General features: G+C 43.4%; 1 protein-coding gene across 5 annotated transcripts in view; it reads right to left on the reverse strand.

Annotated features, from left to right (window-relative positions):
• Nucleotides 113-23375, reverse strand: part of C13H7orf50 (chromosome 13 C7orf50 homolog) — a 102190-nt gene continuing 78927 nt past the window's right edge. For all 5 annotated transcript variants that reach the window (XM_021412208.1, XM_021412209.1, XM_021412205.1 and 2 more), the window contains exons 3-5: nucleotides 20636-20811; nucleotides 5277-5358; nucleotides 113-1110 (exon numbers count right to left, since the gene is read on the reverse strand). In XM_021412208.1, coding sequence (XP_021267883.1) covers nucleotides 928-1110; nucleotides 5277-5358; nucleotides 20636-20811 — 441 coding nt within the window. In that variant the 3' untranslated portion in view covers nucleotides 113-927. The remainder of the gene's footprint in view (nucleotides 1111-5276; nucleotides 5359-20635; nucleotides 20812-23375) is intronic.

Here is a 23375-nt window from a genome sequence, read left to right on the forward strand (position 1 = left end):
GCATGTGTTATTAAATAATAAGCCAATAATCCAACTTTTGAGCAATTGATGTCCCTGGCTTTGACTTGAAAGCCCCATTTTTAGCACACTCATAGGAAGCAAATGCCCCATGTCAAAGCAAATGAATGCAAATTTACTCTTTTGGACACCAATTACAAGAGAAAAAGGAAAACGTAACATTGGCAGGCTGCCCTCAAAGTGTTGCTGTGCAGCACTTCTCATCACACGGTAAGTTTAGGTACAATCAGAAGATTTCACTGCATATGGTCAAAAGATCAGAGCTGTTCACATCTGCACAGTATCTGAATATCCAAACAATTGCTGCGAAGCATTTGAAACCTTTGAAATACACAAGGAAAACTAACAAAGCTGATGGTATCTCCAGATTACAGTGCGAAGTACTAATAAGCAACTGTGTTATACAACCCGCGCTCAACAGACTGAAAATGATCTTTCCCAAATCCAAATGACATACTTCTGAAGCTGAAAGTGACAGACCACAGCTGGCTGAGCAAGCACTGCACTGTATGGAAATTCTACAAGCTGTCATCGTAAAGGAACCTCCGGGCTTTTTGTTGGTTGCTCTGCTCTTCTTATTAAGAACTGCAAAGCTCCTCCTATTGAACAGTAATTAGACGGAGAGTTGGAGAAAAAATAACATGAAAGAGAGGTGCATTTTTCTAAAGATATGCAGTGAGATTATTTTTAATCAACATAGCATGTCTATGGACCATATACGGTGTTCTGTTTTGACTTCATCACCTCAAAACACGATAAATATTTCTAGCTGAAAACAAGAGTACAAATTCAGAAAATGTAGGATTGAGATTCATTATCAAAATACATCTTTACAATGAATTTGCAGTATCTGCACATGACACTCAGTGCTTCTCTCCGCCAGACAAGCATCAAGACACAGAACCACTCTCAAGACAGCAGCTGCAGAACTTGGCGTATGCGCTCACACTTCTCCATTGCACTTGGGTCTTCTACATCGGATCCATCCAATTCCTGCATAAGAGCTTCAGCTTTCTGCACAGTTGTGTCTCGTGCACTGCCCTTAAGGCCCTGCAGATAGTCGAGTAAAATGGTGAAATACTCATCCGGAACCTATAAAGAAAAAAACAAGGAATTGAAAAATACCTGCTTTGTCATCTTCTCTCTCAGCGTTCACCCACAATCATGTCAAAGCATTACCTGAAAGGTAGTTAGGAGAATTGCACAGCCCTTTGCATTTGCCGATGCCCATCTCCAAATGGAAGAGTTTCTTGCCAATGCTCAAATAGCTGGGAAGGACAGACCGCAGTGAGAGAACTGTCGTGGGCTCAGATGGGCAAAGCATCTGAGGGGAAATGCTGAGCAGATGTGGAAATGATGATCGGCAAATGCAAACATTGCCTGAGAGAGATCTCCAGCCTGTGAGGGCTGTTGGAAGGAAAAAAAGTACACTAGCCGAATCCTAGTTTTGGAAACATGTATGCAAACCTTACCAAACTCAGGAGAACAGCATGAACGTGTCCAAGGAAAGAACTGTGCTGGAAGTATCCTCACTCCTACCCCAAACCATCTGTTTGCTACGACGAGATACCACCCAGCATCACACAACAGATTCTGGCTTTGACAAGGCTTATACAAAGGAATTGAATTGAATTTGAAAAACAAATTGAATTCAGACATATGGAAATAATTTTTAAATCATGCTGACTAAAACTGATACACTTTTAACACATCAAACATCAAAAGCAGTTTAGTTATCTACAGTCGCCTTACCCCCATTTTACTTCCTTTCTAATTAACCAGTAAAAGATTAAATTTTAGCTTATCTGGTACAATGTACAACGCCATTAAGTAATCTTGGCAGTAACCTAGCAAAGATTTCTCATGATTTTTCAGTATTTCAAACCAACTAATTGTCAGAAGCATTAGGTGAACAGCTCTATTTGAAGCACATCTTAACACAACACTTCATGTTGTGTATCTGCGGAACAGTGGAGCCAAGAAGATAATATTTTTGGTGTGAATCGGGAGATGTGACAATGACCTCATCCTGCAAATATGTTTCTTCGTTTGACTTTACACATATAACATTGGAAGGCGTACTCAAGGCGAGCAAAGCTAAACACATACGTAAGTATTTAAAGGCCTGGAGACTAATTGCGCGAGGGCTGTTCCAATCCTGCACAGTATCAACATTTCAGAGAAGACAGAGCTTCAAAAGACGCTTAATTTACAACTTATTTCTCCAGAGACATTTGGCAGCACAACTTTGATCACTAAAGCTTCTATCACTCTCAAAGAAGGGGAAGAAAATATTCCAATGCTGCCGTAATCAATCAGGGACATTACAGAGCAGTAAATCAAAGGCAAAGCCTGCATTCCGCTTCGTAACTCATACGCTATGGAAAACCTACACGTCCTTCACACAAACACTCTTGTGCTAAAGAAACAATACAGATTAAAAAAAATATATTAATTTTATAATGACTATCACTGAAATTGATGATGTATGAAGTGTGCCTACAGTTGAAAAACGATGAAAAAAGCTCAACATTTTTGAAAACGTTTTGGCTCAGAGTAAACACGTGCTGCTAACAGACAAAACTCCTCAGATGCCAGCGGTCCCAGCACGATGCTCCTTCAGCGCAGGTATCAGTGCCAGGCGTTTAAAGCTTAGCCACAATTCTGTGTTCCAAACCTTAGCCAAATTAGCTGCATAATTTATACCTCCTGTGCTCCGACCTCATGGCACAGTCATAGCTCACCGCGTGGAATTACAGTTATTGCATCGTTTAAGAAACCGCTTGGAGGGGCAATGAAAAGCCTCCTCTAAACTGCAGAGCAGGGAGCGTGCGGCCAGAGAAGTGCCTGCCTCAGGCCCAGAGCACTTAGCACTGGCCCCACGCATAAGCACGCAAGTGCTCCAAAAGTCGCATTGTTTTTGGGAGCTGCAATGTCAGGGACTCTTGGTGAGGCTTTACCAGGAGGAGCACTGCCAGCCTCTAAGCTCAGCTGCTGGGAAGGCTGCAATCAGGGACCGAGATGGCCCAACGCCACGGTGCTGGCAAGTGGAGCGATGCCTACAGGATCTTACTATTGCCATTACGGTTGTTTTAAACCATTTTGGCCTTTTGCTTGTTTCTTCTTCTCTCTCACACACCCTCCTTGCCTCTGCTGTGACCAACTAACATGTGTCGGAGCAGAGTAACGTGGAAACAGCCAAACGTGACACAATTACTGTCGGCTCCTGAATGCTCAGGAACTATGTGACACCACAAAAATGGGGAAATGCTAACAAATAACAGCAGGAAAAGAGCAGGTATCACTTTTAAACCACCCCTAAGGAACTCGAGAGTTTTCAGACTTCATAGACTTGCAGATGCCCACATGTTTTACAAGACAAATACAGCTCCTGACACCGAGCTGGCTTTTCTCACTGCCTTCTGCAGGAGCTCCAGAAGCCCCACGGATGTGCAGCCCAGAGGCTGAGGACAATCAATGCGGTTACTTTCTAAAAATGCTGTGCCAAAGGACAATGATCAACAGATGATGCAGTGTTCATTCAATACAGGGTCCCAAAGAAGTGTACACACTGTAGGCATGCAGGCCTGCGCTCTGAAGCCTTCAGCAGATGGATTGTAAAGGCACTTAAAAAAAATCGCTTTGTAAATGACAAGAAAACCTCACTTTATTTCTCACAGAAATAAGAATATCATACAGGAAACTTAATTTACCTCTTGGCATGGCTTTTCAGTAGGCATACAAGTGACACCAAGAGATCAAAGACGTGGCTTAGGAAGGAAGTCTCCTTTTGTATTTTAATCATGCTCAGACATCCAACAAATTATATTCTATAATGGGCAGGAAATCAGATTTGGTATAAAAACATGGGCAAAAGCAGCCCTGCCTCATCCTGACAAAGAAAAAGGCTTCATACATGCGCAGTCATAAGTACTTGAGTAGTTCTTCTCACTGTACTGAATTTGAATGCAGATGTTAATCATTATCTATAGCTCGTATACAATGCATCTTTGATTATTAAACAGCACAAAGTATGTGAATATAAATAAATCATTATGCTTTCATCATGTGAAAAAAGAAAACAACAAAACTGGAAAGGAAGTTTTCACTTCAGCATCACAGAATACAGAGTGAAGCTGTGTTTTGATCTGCAACACAAACACTACTTACAGTTAATTATTTCCCATTATATTGCAACACAAAGCCCAAAGCAAACAGGTAAAAGAGCAAAAACGTCATTCTGCCCGTAAAACTATTTCTAATCAGAGTTAAAGAGCACGCGTTGACTTGGAAAGGTGGATGAAAACTTTTAACGGTGCAACTTAAAAATAAAAGGCAGTGCAAACCACCTAGATGCCTGCCATCAAATATGGATTTGGCAACTCATCTTCTTAAAGCATTACGCTGTGTGAACATTTGTTGCTTTCACGAAACTCTGGTTTTAATTATACGGTTCTCTGCAAGTATTTTTAATCATAAAAGCAACACCTTGTGTCAGCTGGTTGGCGCAGTTTGGGTCAGGAGGATTGTGAGGTTTAAGAGTTGAAGCGCACACACAAAGTCAGCGAAACCTGAGCGAGTGGCAATGGAACGAAGCAATCACGAGCCGCCGTGCAAATGGGAGATGTCTGCTTGGTAGCACAACTTCAGCATCAGCTGAGGCACTCTGCCCAGCACTCCAATGGTCAGATGCTGATTGGAAGCTACACGGATGTTGTTTTTTAAGTTATGAAATGAATGGAGTTGGGTAATGATGAAAGCCCAGCTTCTGGTTATGCTTTATGCTTTTCACAATCAACATAAGGTTCTGCTTATATTTTAATGAGAAAGCTATTTTAGCATCTTGGCAATGTGTCCGTACATCCCATACGGAGCCAGAGATATCCGAAGCAATCCACGAGCCACGGCTCACAGCACTGGGTTCCACGGTCAGAAATTCAGATTATGTTCAAATACACTCTCATTAAGTTTCAGGTTTATATAAAACGTCACTCCTCTCTCTGTCTGACGTACTTCAAGCACAGAAATCTAGCAGGGTCCACAGAACAACCACCCCAAAATACAAAGATAGATGACAAGCAATTTCAATGGTTAAGTATTTTAGTTAAAAAGAGTGCAATGGATTCATAAATTATTAAAAAATATTAGAGAAGTGCACTGCTAATGCTAGTAACTTTTGATTAATAAATAATAGCTACAATTAACGTATAAAACTTCATAACATTATCATTCTGAGAACATCTCCTGACAATACAAACCTTCTCTTTCTCATACATGTGCGAGAGGAGCCAGGTTTGTCTCGTCTTTTGAAACTTCCACTCTTCTGGGTTTTCAGACCAGCTGCAGCAAATTAAAAAAGAAAAAAAAATGCTTAAACAAAATACCGCGTGATCGAAATATTGATTATTCATACAATATTTCCTACAAGGATTCTAAGGAACTTCGCATGCATGACATGTAGTTTCGTAACGTCGTGTTGATGAGATGTTAGTCCATGTTTTTTTCACAAGGGGCAAAATAAGGCTAGATGGCTTTTGTGCAAGAAGCGAAAACTCATAGGAAGAGCCCTTGGCCAAGACAGAGACCACGGCCAAGAATGTGAAGTATTTTCATCAGAAAGCTCTGATGCCTTGGGTCAGAAATCAAATCCCTCCTCCCCTCAGAGCTACGAGCGGCCGCTGCCCTCATGTGACACACGCCCCGTGCCAGCTGCAGACCCAGAGCTCTGCACGTGGGGATGAGGGGCGGGCAAGGACTCAAGCCTGGGCTTCAGAATTTTAGCATTTCCCAATAAGCTTAAATTGAACTGAACTGTTTAAGTAATTTTTAAACGGGTGTGTTCTGCTTTAGGTGAAGAAAGAGACTGACACTTCGTCTGTAAAGAAATGGGCACGCTAGCAAATCCCACTAGAAAACAAATATTGATTTTCAAAGCACGTGCCTGAAAATTAGCACCTCAACATGTACATTCGTTAATACATTGAAATATCATTTAAAGATCCAGCAGAAAACACAAGGAGAAAACCCAGGAACTTTTACACTTGATATTTCCCTAAGGAAAGACGAGTCCCCAGAGGGAAGCTTGCAAGATGTCTTTAATGCTTCAGTTTGCTTTACACAGAGACAGAGAGCACGGAATCAATTGAAAAGCCAGCTGGCTACGAGAATTAGCATTGTTTAAACACTGTCAAGTCTAATAAAGCAAAAGAGCCTTCATATTCAGGGAATGCTGCACCAGTGAATGCATTGTTCAGCCCATTCAATGGAACAGAAAAAAACAAGACCACAAGTCTGGGAGCCTCGCAGAGCACCCCCTGCCCCCTCCAAATGCTTTCCTGATTTAGAAATTCAGCTTAAAGAAAAACTGGCAACAGCACATTAGGGCAATCACGAGCTAAATTCAATAAAAAACCCTGTAGCCAGAATACAAGGTACCTCATCAGACAAATGACAGCAAACTAAAAAGGACAGACATAACATTAATAACTGCAGTACATGATATTGTACAGGATCAAAATCAAATCCACAAATGAAGCATGGTAGCAGTTTACATTACAACCTTTGCAAGGTGGCAAGAGCGAGCTGAATGTCAGACCTGCCTGCAAAACAGCCCCTCTTCTAAGCACAACCTTTGTACAACGTACTACACACCTGTGATTTACATTGCTTGGTTACATGCACTGCCTAACACTCCAAGCATTTCATCCTCCGCTGATTTTATGTTTCCATCCCTTACACCATCACCGGAAAAATGCAGCCTCATTTTACTAATCTCCTATAAAGCTATATGATGTTACAATATCTTTATTACCTAGTTTAAAAACAACTGGGACTAACAAATGAGTGCACTGTAAGGTTAATTGCTCTTATTAGCCCATTACTGAAACCATATGCTCTCTTCCACACGTCAATCCCACAGCCACTTCCACTCTGCTGAGTTCTCTTGCAGAAACAAACACGAGTTTCACCTCATCTTCTAGAAAGGCTTCTCTCTGATAATTAACGATATAACCATGATAATTAATATAAACAAATAGCTTAACATGATCAACCGCAGAAACAGCACTTCTGGCCATCCCAGCACCAGAGACTCTCAAACCATTTCCCCCGCTTTGCACTTGGCCCAAGCGGAATCAAAGGCTAAAAGGATACGGGAAGAAGAAATGGTATTTCCCTTAATAGATGATGGAAATGTTCGTGTTTTCTGAAACTGCCATCAGGTTTTTAACTGCTTCTCTTCCTTTGGCTTCATCAATTGCCGTTTCTTGTCCCAGGAACACGGTCTTTCTCCTGACCTGATTTCCCATCAAACTGCAGCCAAAACACGCACAATAATGGACGCACAATCAAGACAAATAATGTGGCAGTTGCTCCCTGTAATTGGACCTCCCACAGTCATAAAAGTCTTCCACTGATTCCTATGACCATGATGGCCTTTTCCATATTCCTATGAGCTTTAAAACCAATGGACATTGTCACTTGGTGACAATGCGAGCGGGATATCTCTTTTTATCAGAATGACATAATTAGTGCATTTTTAGAAACGTTCAACTTTTAAACTAAAGACCTTAGAGCTTCGTAATGCAGGAGAGGTCTCTTTTTGCTGTTTAGATGCAGATAAGCTCTCCTGACAGTTACAGCAGTAGACAAGGATTTTCCCTTGAGTGATTATATATACAGAGTTAAGACCAACCACATTATAGAAAAAAATGCTTTTTAGAGACAATCACAATGTATTTCACAGTTTTGAATTCATTTGGTAACCTTTAGAAGTACCTAAGTCCAGATTGAATATAAACTACAGAATTGGTCAGAAAATAGACATGTTTAAAACACGTATTTTTGCAGTACGCCTAGGGCTAATTTCCAATATATTCTACAAACACTAATTGCCTTCTTTACACAGTTAATGTTTGAGTTTTTCTTATGAGCTCTAGCTCATTGAAAAAACACATCAGCTGACTTTAGTTAAAGAGAGCTTTCATGTTTGTGCAAACGATCTTCCTAAATGGCTTTGAAATTGAAGATACGAAGGATGTGAATCAAATGAATCAAGCTTCCAAAAGAGCTTTACATTTGAGTTTTTGGTTTTTAGCATCAGAGTCTCATGTAGAAGAGCAGCCCGAGATTCTCACTGGTCTATTATACAAATGAGTTTTAGCCTATACATTAAAATCACACATGGCCATGTTGTGCCTTCCCAGCCGCCCACTGCAGATGCAATCTGCCTTAAAATGCTTAATCCCATCCCTCTTGCCACTGTGACAGAAAAGGGACATTTCTGAGTCCTGGCAGCTAAGAAGGCGCACAGAAGACAGCTGGCAGCACGCAGGGCAGAGCGCTCGCTGTGATGCTGTAGCAGAGAAAGGGAAGGGAAAGCAGTCGGATTGGTTCCAGAAACACAGTAAGAGAAAAAACATTATTGTTACCAATTGAATTCAGGAAGACAACAATGCATCTGCTTAGACCGCTGGCCAGGACAAAACACTAGGAAGCTGTCCCAGCACTTAAATAATCTTCTATGTGTAGAAAAGTGGTGTTCTGAGAACCACCCATTTCACTCATCCCACTGACAAGATCATTGGGTCGGAGACAAGTGTCAAGAAATCAGAAAGGAAAGACAGGCACATGGCTGCCAATACCATTCCGACAGCAGGAGAACACTGCTGCATGCCCAGCACAAGGACATAGCTCAGCTATGCCTACTGCCATTGACTTGGGCAGACAGCCCCCACCTCCCCTGGCACTCCATAGAATGCACAACGCAAAGTTCCTGCACTCGGTGCCCTGTCTGTAAATGTGCACAACAGGTGCTTCCTCAATAAAGAAGACCCACACTCTAAAAAATTCCCTCAAAGATATTTAAAGCCGTGCTGCAACACTTGGCACACTCTCATTTGCTCTCATGTGTCACAGTGCAATACATAAAACAGCACTGACTTCAACGTGCCGTGTGCTTACACGTAAGGTAAGATAACTGCCCTTACAAGGCACGAATTTGGGAACTGAACAGTGATATCAGGTCAGTTCAATGCAACATATGGCCAACAGGTGAGCACGGGTACCTGGCACCTCACAGAGGCTTCCTGGGATTGCTGGAGTATCATGGATGGAGCAGGGATTTGGCAGAGGTGTGTTCTGGTGGGAGAAGAGCCATTGTAGGGATGGAGCCTTCATATGGATATATAAAATGGATGTGGATGTGGATGGAAGTTTTATACATGCCCTCCAGTGCACATAGCAAAGTAGGAATAATTACTTTTTGTCCAGTCATAACACACACAATTATTTAAAGGGAAATGTTAAGGCGTTTATTTTTATCATGGGTATTCAGAATTTCTTTTATTTCTCTCGGGGCATTTGAAATAACTGTGTTTAAAAAGTAGTTTGCACATTTCCTTCAGTGTCAACACCAAACCCATACACCTGCACTCACCAAAAGCTGCATGGCCAGAAGTGCTCCCAAGGACAGGGGCTGCTCCAGTGCCAGCCTGCAGCACGGGCCAAGCTTTAAGATGAGAGGAAATCCCACCTCAAGTGCGTGTGTGTGACGCTGATTTCCCTCACTTGCAAGAAATATCCAAAATTTATATTCTGAATTGATTTTCTAAGGCCTAAGCAGAATGGCTTTAATTAAAATCTACACACTGATCTTTGGCAGGACTCAAGTACAGATGCAAGGAAGAGTCAGAGCCTTTATTTTTAACCCTGTTTTTCTCACATAATGGATGATTCTGTTACGTCCCAACTCCCATTCCTGGAAAAGTTAATACATTTACACTCATCTCTCAAATACAGCATGGAAGCTAATTAACTTAGAAGAAGTTTTTTCTCATTTTCCTGGAAGAGAAGAAGAGCCACTAATGGATCTCTTTTGCCAGAAGAAACTTTCTAAAATTGTCAACAGATTTTAGAACCAGTGCCACATTTTTTGGTAGAAGATCTTGGCATCATTTCTTAATCTGTGGTTTAAAAACAATTTTGAATGTATTCGTCCATCTGCTTTATACGTAGCACTATAACTAAAGACTTGGGAAAGGGCAAGGGGGAAAAAGCTTTTTTTTTTTTTTTAAACTTTTAGATTTAGTTTAGGAATCACACGTACGGGAGGAAAGAAAGAAACACCCTTCCCAGTATCTCACGTTGGCTCTATTGTCTAATATAAGGACAGATTGTATCTGCACAGCAAATCACACAAGTCAGAGAACTTCCTTAGAAAGTGTTTATAAAGGAGAAGGAAAAGGCCTTTGTGCCTTAAAGCAAACCTCTGATTAGATCTACATTAAATGTTTATCGCGGCGTATCTTTTATTACGTGCACTTTTATCACTTGCCATTCTTTGTTCCACTTTATATTAAGCTTGCATCCTGAAGCTCCATCCAAGACAAAAATGCCCTTCCTGCTCCAGCACAGACACTGCTCAAACCCAGCATGGGGCATTCCCTGCGAGAGCTCAGCACAAACAGATGCAACAGGTGATAAGTGGAAAGGCAAGCTGACCCAGAAAGTGGCAACAATGCCTCGAAAACGTAAGATATGTCATCAGTAGAGCTCATACTTCTTATATATGGTGTAATACATGCAGGACATCTCAACTGTCATTCAACTCGTCAACTTTTCCTGCCGCTGACACCCACGTTCCAATGGGGAAAAAAAATCCAATAAAAAAAATAAATCATTTTCAAGTATAATTACTTAGTTGCTGGCATCTGTGTTAGATTTTCTGGAACAAAACTGCATTTTGATTCAAAAATATACATACTAATAATAATATGTTGAGAGCTTTCTGTTGTTTCCAGTAGTAACAGAGAAGCTTGGAAGCAGTAGGCTTGAAAAACTAAAGGTAATACCGCGGTGCTAAATATGCTTCTTGTTTTACGCAGAGTTATAAAAAGAAGACAAAGTAGGAGTTGAATTATCACAGAAGAAGAAAGAGATCGATTTTGAGAGAAGTGAACCAAAAATTGCAGGGCAGCTGGCAGCACACGTGGGCTTTCTCAGTTGAGCTCAACCCCCCAGCGATGGCTGCCAGGGCACTGCAGAGTCCAGGGCAGCCTCAGAGCATCCTCTTCCAGCATCCCGTGACGTGCACGGGGTCACTAAGGTTCTAAGTAATCTGCTCAGAGAAACCGACCTGCCATTACTGCTTCCTGCAGGTGGCTCTCATTCCAAGACCGTTTTATTCATAAAAAAGTAATTACTGATACCTTTTTGGGCACCATCACATTAATAAATGTGTGAAGGAGGAGACAAGTTTTATTAAGGATCCAGTTTTATTATTTTACAAATATTGCTTGTTAGTCTAACGCGGGTTGGGAAGCTTTGATGGTTCCCTGGAGCTAACTGATTAATAATCATTGCCAACTGCATTTTAAATTTTAATTTTGGCCTTGGCTGACCTGCCTAAATGATTCCCTACAGCTACGAAACCACTTTCTACCGTACTTAGAATATTTGGGCATTGTGTGAATCGTTGAAGTGCACTGGAGGAAGCGAGCAGCGGTGTTATTTCTCCTACACATCAACGTTACAACACAGAGAAAACACACAACCTTCCCTTGGCATTCCTGCCACGTCAGGAGCACGGTCTGAATGGAAGAAGATAGGAGAGCAGAGAAATGTGCTCTCCTGAATGCAGGAGATGGGGCAGGATGGAACGCGTGGGCTCCGTGCTCCGTGAGCACACTGCAGACATTTTGTTCACCTGCAGGGAACCCGCTCTGCAATCCCCTTTTGTTTAAAAACATCAGCAGGCACCTGAAGTACACTGGCTTGTTATTACAAACTTCTGCTTCCGAATCTCTCTAATACCTCTTACAAGGTTACTGGAAGTCATTTCAGATGAAAAATAATTAAGGAGCTTTTGTATATTCTAATTAGATGCAACTTCTTTCGCACAATGCTACGCACAGATGAAAGCTGGATCTCAACAAGAAATATCTAATGACTACATTGAATAAGCTGTTAAGAAAATTCATTTATGCTAAATTTTATTGTACTGGAAATGAGAGTCATTAAGAAAGGATGCATTACATTTTCTTAATTAGGTTTGGAAAAAAAAATACGTTATCTTACAGGAAAGAGTATCAGGCAAAGAAACCTCGAGTATTTTACCCCAATGCTTATGGGCTTAACACTTGTAATCTAGTTTTCCCCATCTAAAGAAGCACTTAGAAATATAGAAAATAGATGTTCAAAACAAGACGTGCTCCTGCCCTCCTAGTTCCCTTGCAATCACACGTAGACCCGGACAAAGACAGAAAGCTCTTTCAGAGCAATGAGAATGGTTTGGAATATTAATCTACATTGCATATCCACCCAGAAATCGGTGCAGACGTGGCCTTTAGGAACATCCTGACAGAACACCATGGAAAAAATCCATGCAAGCTCCTCTTCCAAAATAAGAAATGGGGAACAATTGGTATAGGGCCACAAAAAAGAGACAGTGCCCTGCTGAGAAGAAAGCTACGCTCGCTTTCTTTCGTGTCACTTGCTTGAAAGGAGACCTTTGCACAGTACAGGGATTTGGTGAGTTGCAAACTTGATCACTGTTTAACTGATGCATCTGAAAAATGGGGGAACATAACATTTTCTCAAAAGCTGTCGTAACAAGAGTGGACAGATCGGTGTCCAAGAGCTTTTCATTCCTTTTGTCAAAATACAGTGATGATGCTCTATCACTACAGGTGATGTGGAAAGGCAAATCACCGTTACTATGACAGAGAAAATGTTAAAAACCAAACTAATCTCTTTAAAGTGGGTACGCTTAATTGATGGCATTGCAGTCGATCTGTAACTGACAGCCATCAAATGGAAGGATTTGCAAAGTCATGTGAATGATGCTATTAAATACTATATTTCCCCACGAGACTGTTGGAACCAAATGCCCAAGTAAATATTGTGACAGCTTTGTTTCACACTGAAAAAATGGCAGAGGCGCAGAGACAGAAGGTTTCCAAGTAAGACCCTCTGCAGCTCTTTCTGAGATAGGCTCTGAGAGGTGCACTTGTGACCTTCAACAGCATTAATTCAAAGATTTGGAAAGACAAGTGATTTGATTTGGAGCCATAAAGCAGGATTAGAGTTTTTTAATCTATTTCTCCCTTTTTGTAAAATGTAGTGAGCATTTACAGTAATGGAAAAGACAAGACGAAATCTCCTTCCTCTGCCATAAACTAAATGGGATGATGAACAGATTTAGCAAGACACAACAGCCATGGATGGACACGAATTTAGCACAGACATGAACTTCCTCCCTTGTTTTCTCCTCTTAAGCCACACATAAGTGCTAAGCAAATGGGCCAGAAAGCTATTCCAAATCCTTTCCCTACATGAGATGGAAATGAGTTTCTTCAGAATGCTATTAATGGCTAACCCATAAGGGGGTTGGTGCAGGGAAAGCCACGCGAGTGCGGCAGCTTTTCCAACGCTCAGTTTAGTAACTTGAATCACAAACCTCCACTGATTTTACTGGAACATCACGCAATAGTGGATGTTACTAATACTTCCTCCTTTTGAATCAGTTGGAAATGATGAGGAAATATCTCCAGTATCTAAGAACTTCTACTTATAGCTAGGCTTAGAAGCCTTATAACCTGACATTTCAGAATCTTCAGTCCTCTGTTTTGTCCCCAGAAACCTGAGCTGCTTACTCAGATTTCCCAGTACTTAGGCTCTTCAAAACCTGATCTATTAGTATGGACATGACTTGCTGGAAATGACTGAAATTATAAAGTAAATAAATAAATAATGCAGCTCTGGCCATCTGGAGCATTTCCAGGACAGAATTACTGATACTCAGAATGTATTTCCATGATTCTTGATAAAAACATCTAAGCTTGAGACGCACAGCTTCTTAACTCAGGTTCATCTGAGCATTACCCTGGTACTCAGCTTCCAGATCTGAGTCAGTGTTTCTGCGCAGCTCAGGGTCACGCAGGCACTCTCCCTGCTCAGAGCCCTGGAGCCATCTCCTCACCCAGAGCTGCAAAGCTGGGCTGCTGTAACACTGCTGCAGACCACAAGTGCAGCCCTCCTGCTTCCATGTGCCCTACTGCACGCACAGCCTGCATCGCTCCGTCCGGAGAGCTGCAAAAAGACATATGAACAGAAATCCACAGGAAGGGGCTGAAGTAAAGGTACATGTTAAAGTGCTTCTTGTAAAACAGTGAAATTGTTGTACTGGGACGCTAAAAAGCAGCTGACCCACCAAGAAGTTAATCATTAGTGCTTTAAAAGCAATTCCTGCACAATATGGCATCCTGCGGGTGTCACGAGGGGGCCAGGGGAACGCTGGCAGGGCTCCAGCACAGCTCTGCACATCACCTGCCACCGAGACACAGACAGTGAATGCAGAAGTTGGTGTGTGCACTAGAGGGGCTGCGACCATCGCGCCGGGCTGCTCGCAGGCACCCTGGTGAGACAGGCAGCGCTGTGTGCTGCTGCTACCGAGAGCGCAGCGTGACGTCCACTGAATCCTAAATGCATAGTTTGAATAATCGGATGATGAGAGCACTCATGTTCGGGAACGTACATCATAAAGCCAAGTGGGGAACAGCAGCGTGTCTGACTCGGTCAGGACAGGAAGCACTGCCTCTTCTACACTCAGTGGAACATTTACTATGGTTATGCTTGGTGTGCTCGTGCTGCTGCTGTCATTAGTGCAAAACTGACCAATGGACCGGGGAGGGGAAAAAAAAGCAAAGGTTTTCCACACGTGGCAAATTAAATGTGAAATCACAGAGTGATATGGCTCAAAGAAAGACGGAGCATTGCAGATGCTTCACTGGAGAGGCCGGGAGATTTAGAACCCTGGCCATACACAGTGTGGGAAATAGTGATTTACAAAACTCTGCTCCGTAACAGATCCAATGTAACCAAAACAACCGATTTCCTTTTCTGCCTCATATACCCCTGCACAGCAGGCAACGTGCCTGCGTGCCTTTGCACAATAGCCCCATGCAGCACCAAACCCAGAGAGTGAGAATGCCCTCTGCATCCGCCCCGCAGGAATAGCTGTGGGTATACTGGCACCCTAAAAATAGCCAAGGTGTGGGTGCTGTGGCGACAGCTTTGTAGGGTTTGTGAGTAATGCTGGGGCTGCTAGGGAACTGCAAACAAACTGCCCAGGCTCCAGCAGATGCCACAGGGGACTGTAGGATGACGATAAGGTAACTCTACTCTCTTATTAAGACAAGTCCACTTTCTCTGCCACGAACGGAGACAGAGACTTCCTTTAAGATGAGGCAGATCTGTCCAACCGTTAAAATCAGTCAGCTAACATTCCGTTTTACATGGATTTGTATGCTCTGATTTAGGTCAAGGGGAGGAATACTGCTCAGAGGCAGGTAGAACTAAAAATCAGCAACACGGAAAGTTGGAGCAGTCCTGAGACAAAAGCTCTGTTCTCTGCAGTATGAGGAAAAGTACAAGCCTTTGAAATCAGATAGCAGCAAACGTCTGCCCAGGTTCACAAAAGCAGCCAAATGCAAATTTACCCTCTATCTGACTCCCTGGATTCAGGCAGTTCCTTCTGTAACTAAGGACTGTGACGGAAACGGCTAAAAGCAGGGTGAGCTCAGCAATTCCATCCATAGCTAACACTTCCTCCAGAACCTTTAAAAAATAACCCTTCAGTTATTAAAGCAAAAGCACCCTCCACCACAACCCCTCTTCTTTGAGAGAAAGCTGCTTTTTCAGCTTCAAGGCCCAACTTTCGCTTTGGCTGAGATTCACAATTCGATCAGAGCTGCAACAGCTGATGAACTTCAAGGTAACTGACGAGCTCCTACATTACATCAGCTGCATCTCCCTGCCATGGAGAACACTCCCTGTCCTGGCCCTTCTGGCACGGCATTGGCAGTGAGACGTTCCTGCTCTGCGCAGCAGTTGGTGTCAGGGCTCACAGAGCTCCATCTCACAGACGTTACACGAGACAGTCATTACATCCCGGGGACAATGGCAAAGTCACAACTCAATGAGTAAAACATCTGCAAAGGAGATATTTCTAACAACTTGCTAATGCTTTGAGGAATGTCGGGTGAAGCCCCAGAGCATCTAGAGCGGCTCAGCACCTCGGGAATGCATGCACTGATGCAGTGGCACTACGTGCCACTCAGGTGTGTTAAGCTCTACCAATCATGTTGGGGGGGTCTTCCTATTTATTCAGGCATTTTAGAAGATCAGATGTTGGAATATCAAGATTTTTCCAACAGCTTTCTTCCCAAGATTATTAACAGAAAAACTGTCCAAAATATTCATTTATATCTCCATTAGACTCAATGTCCATTTGCTTTTGCGCTTTTGTGATACCCGGCATCCTAGTTTTAATATCAAGGTTTCACACCAAAGAGGCTGTTGCAAACACCTGCCCTCCCAGCCAACAGGGAACTCACCAAACCTGCCACCTCCCCCAGGCCTCCTGCGGGGCCATGACAAGAGCAGCAAATTGCTGGAGAGAGAATCTGCATTTTCTTCCTATCTGCTCCCAAACAAGACGTGATCTCACTCCCAAACCAGTGGTCCTGGCACGCCCAGCAGCAGGACCTCAGGGCACACGGCTGTGCCTTCCTCCCCTCACTCCTCCTGCACTGCACAGTAGACTCCCACCTCTGCCTTTCCACGAAGGTGGAGGACGGACCAATGGCACAGCCTGTCAGTGAGAGCTGCTGACAGACCCAGCTGGTTCTGGATGGAGAAAAAACAGTCTGTGGATGTTTAGATTTCCGCGTGTTGGTTACTCTTAGTATCTAAAAGCTGAAGCCAATGATGAGGAAACATTAAGGCCCAGGCCAAGTTTGAAATTCATAAAGATTAAGGCTGGCACCAATGAGAACGACTTAAGTTCAGAATCACACATGACAAATCATCACTGACAAGGCTTAAAAATATGCTTACACCTTGAGAGGAAAAGCAGCAAACTTAACCTGACACGAGCACATCCAGTTTAGTTTAAATTTAGAAACTGCTTTTCAGCACTTATGATTGTGGCTGTCCACGCCGAGGAGCTCTCCATGCAGTCACCTGGTCCCCATGGATGACTGCTGCTGTGATTTTCCTTCACCTCAGCGGCTTGGTCACAGCTGCAGCCCAGCAGATGAAGGCTGCCCCGGGCTGTGCACTGCTCCCCGCAGCACTGCTGCACAGTGCCATGTTCTCCAGCCGTGCCACTTCCCCACTCCGTGCCAAACTGTCTTACTCCTGTGTTCCGAAACATGCCCTTGCTTTGCATTATTCTGGTAAGCACCTTATTTTTACTTTCTTATTTTCTAAGGAAGTCTCTGACATTCTCACTGAAATTTAAGGCAGGGATACAAAAACACATTCCGCAGAGGAAACCAAAAAGACAATGCCTTGGGAAACGCCCTGGTGACACACAGTACCAGGAGAGTATAAATCATGGCAGAGAGAAAAGAAACGCACCCTAGCAGCTTCTTTTTCCAGTGTTAACGCGCAGTAGGTAACATTCGAAGGCTCAGGTAATTCACAGCAATATCCAGAGAGTGCTGTTATCCGTTTCTTCTGCAAAGGACACCAGCCTTGTAATTCCTCGTACTTTGGGTGACATCTATTCTCATTTCTATTGCTTTGATGGGTGATGGAGAAATCCGTATGTGCAGATCCATACAGCAACATCTTGCCAAGCTAAGCACGGGAAGAGAAACATTTCTAGCAGAGAGCGACTTGCCAAGGCAAGCGAGCTCTGCCAACATTTAGCACCAAGGAAGGTCAGTTGGGTTATAATGACATGTAATGAGCATTCTCATGAATTGCAACATCTTTTCACTTGAAGGCGCACGTTGCTTAAAACAAGCATGGATTTTATTTCCTATTTTCTAAGAATCAAAGTAAGGAGGCTTCCTGACCTTGGATTTAAATGTGAATCATCCTAAAAGAAAAGAGGCATGTCATTGTTAAGAGGAAAAGGAAGAGCTCTGTGCAGCCACTAACACCCAGCTCTTCCCTCCTGCGTCGCTCTGTTCCTTTCTTCCTGATCAGTACCACTGTTCTTTTTTTTAAGCATTATTCCACATTTTCTTTTCTCCTTCTCATAGTTACATAACCCCGCTGTCTCCCTTTTTGCTTCAGCACCCTATTTTAATCCTCTCTATCTTCAGATCTGCCTGCCTGCTGTCCCAGCAAGCTGGAGAATCTGCCACTGGGAGACTTTCCTCTTCTATTTCTGCAGGCATGCTGCGATGGCTGCGCTAGGGAGAACTGTGTGGGGGAATGCCTGAGCTTTCTCATGGGGGGAAGAGGAGAGATAAAAGTTAGCAAGCAGAGACATTAATTTCTCCCTCTTTCCTTTTCCCAAAGGCCAATGCAAAGCGGGAGGGAGGAAAAAAACAACAGCTGTCTCTTCGTTAGCCCATTGCAGCTAGAAGGATGGGGGGTATCTGCAGGAGCTCACCCCCAGCCCAGCAAGGAGGGCACTGCAGCAGCACACCTCCTGCCTTGGCCTTCTGAGCAGAACACACAGGGCTGCTGTGGAGGCAGAGCTCTCTAAGCACATGTCCCACAAAGCAATAGCTGTTATTACCTGTGCTTTATTTCCTCCGTGTAAGATGTTGATTTTTCTCCCCGACGTTACTGCTAGAAACGGAAATTCAATCTTCTGGTGAAGAATTTCTCTTTATTTCATCCCACATACCGGGAAAGATGGTTCTGCACTCTGAGAGAAGCACTACCTCTTATAAAACGTATGACCTACAAAACAAGCTGAATTTTCCCTTGCATGTCAAAAGTCTGCACGTAACAGAACTCTCACTGCATGATTTCTAACATTTTCCTTTGAAAGTTATCAAAATTAAAACAAATTCCTGACAAAGCTGAAGCCTCAGTTGTGCTCTCATGCTGTGAACAGTCAGTCTCTTAACTAATAAAAATGACTGCTTTAATTATTACATGGTACTTCAAGTTCCACCTGTACTGCAGGAGGTTCACGTGTCATCGGGGAATTAAGACGCCACCTCACTTAGCACGATTTAATGTCAGGTTTTCTGCTGTAGGTGGGGCAGATCATAAATCCTCAGCGCCCTTTTGTTTACTTCCAATTACATTGTGCTCCTGCATCTGCAGGTACCTTATCCTCCCACAAGCACACGCAGACTGAAATCCCTGACCCGCTGAAGTTGTCGGGGTTTTTCCAATGGGCTCCCGAGGACACGAGGAGGTCACAGGACACACAGGGCAGAGCGTGCTCTGTGGTTACATTCATTTGGCAGTACAGCATCTTACTGCCATCCCCATAAGTGTACAAAATTCAAATCATCCATTGCTGAAATAACCCCAGACAACGTGCTGCCATACCTAGAGGTGTGGGGCTCTGCTATTACTAGACCGTGCTGCATCGCCAGCATGCTGTTTCAAGGTCATTTGGTAAAGGTTAAGCAAAACTCTGCAGTCAAATTAGTTCAAATATAGTTTCATTCTCTCTCATCTAACAAGGAACAAATCCGTACAGATAACAGCAGAACACCAACCAAAACCCCACAGCTTCTTCCTTTGCTTTCCAAACCTGAAAATCATTATCTCTAGATCCGCCACTTACTCGCACACATACCAGCGTACAGTTGGAGCAGATGGTTCAAAGATAACTGTCAATCCATCTGCAGTTCAAAACAGTGGTGAACCATTCCAGCTGTTTTCCAGATCAAAAATATTATTGTCGTTTTGCTATCACTGCGTGCTGAGGGTTATGTAACAAAAATGCACATGTCCCTCTGCCTGGAATGCAATTAATTTCCTCCCTCCCCACTGAGAGTGGTAAGTAACAACTCAGACAGTCTGCGTGCTTCAGTTTTAAGCACGGCCAGAGATGCGGCGATGGAATTACTCCCCATGGTAACCCACTGCTGGTAACACGCCAGCCCTCCGCAGGTCTTAGACACAGGGTCTATTTGGTAGTTCGGGGAAAAAATAAATACTACTTTCCTGCTCATACATGACCTTTTACTATCTGCAGCGTACCGTGAATGCTTTGTTTCAGCTCTCTATTTAAAACATAGACATTGCTTTATGTTGGAATTCAAAGTATTCTAAATCAGTATGCTAGCTAAAGTAATTGCTTCCGATCCAAAATGGGCCACTGGACTCGCTGTGTACTTTGGTATGCAGAAGTAAGGCACTGTACACTATTAACTTCAAAATGGTGGCATAATCGTGTCTTAATTTACTAATATCCAAACATCATGCATGAGGTTAAGTGAGGACTCCATAATGCAATTTGCTTACACAGAGAGATCATCCAAAACTCCTTTGCTTAAAACGGTGCACTTCAACAAAACTGATTTCCTCGATGCATTCTTTTCTGCAATACGCCCTTCATCTCCGTGAGCGCAGCTAACCCAGGGATATTTATATACCACCTACAAGAGCTCTGGGACAGGAGATGTCTTTCTACAAAATGTTTGTACCGTACTCAACATCCTTCAGCTGTTACTGTGATGTACACAAAATGAGGTGAAAGGGTGTCAAATGAAACGAAGCCTCAGCTTATTACTTAACTGCAGCAGTTTCCTCTAACGCCTCATTTCTTGGTTCAGCCTGTTCTGGATTCCTGGCACGGTTCACAGCTTGCTTCTGCAGGGAGCACCTGCAGCGCTGATAGCAGCCTCACCTGGTTAAATAGGCCAGGGCCAGCTCAGATCCCGACAGCTTCTTGGGCTCTGCTTTCTTAGTAGAGATTCCAGCTTCTCTCATCAGCTTTTTCTCTTCTTTCTTGCGCTCTTTTTTCAATTTTCTTTCCAATTTCCTCCTTTCCTCTGGGGTAAGATCTTCCTCTTCATCTGCTGCCTGAAATAATAAACATTTAAATAAAGCGATTCTGTTTCTATAGGAAGGCGAACAGAACATGCATAAATGCAGTTGAAGGGCACAGTTAATATTTTAAACCAGCAGCTTTGAGCTTCATAATTTTACCATACACCAAACTTCTATGAAGTTCCTACACTCTTCAGCTGACAGAACTGTAAGTGCTGCACTTGCAGAAGTCTGCAGAGGCCTTTTCTGTTGTCTGTAGATGAGTACACTGCTCCCAGCAGAACAGTAATCAGAGCAAGCACCTCCCTTGCTCGGTATTAAACATCATTTCCAAGATTTGTTGTGCTGTTTGTGCTCTCGTAATGAGAAGGGATATGAGCAGCAGAGGCTGTTCAAGGTGCGGGGAGGGTATGGAACTTTTTAGCACGTACACATCTATAAGGGAATAGTGTTCCGTTAAGATCCTGGGACTGTAAGATCACACTGCCCTGGACTGAGAAAACCTCTGCCTTCCAACCACAGGCCTGACTTCCCTTTTGCCAGAAGGGAAGATGTGACATCTACCATCTTCATCCTCTTGATGATCTCTTGGAGATCCTTTGCCAATCCTGGGTAAACATGTGCACAATCCTGCACAAACGCATCCGCACGTATATCCCACAAAGGTTGAAATTTCTTTACGCTTTCAGACAAAACAGTTCTTAAGTCATCTTGAAAACCTAATCACTAAAAACATATGCGTAACTATACTGAAAATGAAAACGTTCGTTTCTCGTACAGAAGAGGAGCATTCTGAGTTTATCAGGGTGAGATCACGCAGTGCAGAAACAAAGAGCTGCTCCACAACAAGCCGAGGCATACCCCAGTGATTCCCAGCACTGTTCATTCATCTTTCCAGGCAGCAGTCCCTCTGATTTGTTAAGAACCAACTGGAAGCATGAAGAATTCCAGCCGAGTGGCTGTTACTCAACATCCCCCTGTGATTTCCACATCCTACTACGTTTTGTTTTCCTGTACGAACACTCTGCAGTCCAAAACTAGCAACGACTGTGCTTCCTCTCCTCTTCTCAATGACACTCTAGAAGGACAAATGTCAGACCTACCAGGCTTTCAGATCTATCAGGTCTTCTGAAGAGATTTAGCCTTTAAAGGGCCCTAACTACTCTGATGATCATCTTGGACAGACCCATGAAGCTTTGCAAACAAGACTCTTACTGTCGGCTTGAATGTTTCCAAGGTGAAGAGCGAAGGGATGGCACTAATTCCTAGCTTACATGATAGTTACAGAGCTCACACAGCCACAAACAGAACTGCGATGCCTTTGCTGTGCTTTAAGGACCTGCTGCTTCCCAGGCGTGCCCTCCGAGCACCCACCTGCTGCTAAGCAGCGTTACTGCTGCTGACCTGCAAAGCAAAGCGCAGGAGAGCAGAGAACCTGAATGCAGTCTGATTTGCCAGTAAACCTGCTGAAGACCACACGTCAGTTCAGTGACAATTCCTGCATTATCCAAGTCCACTTTCACTCATCTTTCCAACTCCCTGTTTTCAAAGACCAAAAAAGGACACAAGGGGACATCAGAATAAATGGGAGTAAGGCAGTGAAGTGGATTTGCTTTTTTGTTTTGTTTAAAATGCTTTTCATTTCTTGTTCTGGAAAGCCGGCATCCACCCCAAAAAACCAACATACGCTGCATTTGTATAGATAACATTCCATACCTCATGCTAAGAAGAAATAATATTTAGGTGAAGGTAGGCACGTTACTGTCCTACAGGAAACAACAGCTTCCTTGGAAAAGCCATCCCGGTACTCGCTGAAATAACAACCCCGCCACGCAGCCCTGAAAGCACCAGGGGTGGTCGTGTATGAAGTGTTTGTAAAAGATCACTCCGGCAGCTGTCCGACAGACGACACACTACGCTTAATCTTCTTTTAAAAATATTGCAACGAATTTGTTTACTTTTCTGCAAGCCACGAAGCTTTCAAATAAAGTGCCCGTGGCACGTCATTAGAGCAGCTCTGATAAAGAGGCCTCCGCTGCTTCGGACTTACAGTAACTGCTATCTCCCCACCTTCCCCTCCCCCACGCATTCCTCACATTATCAAAAAGCTTTTTATCCCTCTCCCGACTGCTCCATTAAAAACAAAACAAGTCGCTCCCTCCCCATAAGTGGGTCCCAACATAAATACCGGGCCCTAACAACGCTTGCTCCCGGCGTAACAATTTCGGCACTGTAGGCCATCTGAAACATGAGCATTGTTCTCCCTTCGGGGCTGGAACCTTTCCAGGGCTGAAAGAGTTGGGATTTACAGCTCAAGGTACCCTTCCGATAGCACATACCGTCATTCTGTCCAGCGAAAACAGGATTCATTAGCTTCTGTTTGGGGCTCCCAGCACACGCCCTGCAAACAGCTGCAGTTTGCTCAGACACCTCCTGTTGCAGATGTACTTTTATCCGTGGTTAGCGGTGTGTACCACAATCTGTCCTTGACTGGTTTTTAATTTGAAAACCTCCAGCTTCAGTTGTTCCATAATTTGGGAGCACGTTCTCCCCTGAAGCTGAGGTTCGTTGTACCATAATTAAAAAATAATCATCAT

Source organism: Numida meleagris, chromosome 13 (genome assembly GCF_002078875.1).
Source record: "Numida meleagris isolate 19003 breed g44 Domestic line chromosome 13, NumMel1.0, whole genome shotgun sequence".
Taxonomy (NCBI): domain Eukaryota; kingdom Metazoa; phylum Chordata; class Aves; order Galliformes; family Numididae; genus Numida; species Numida meleagris.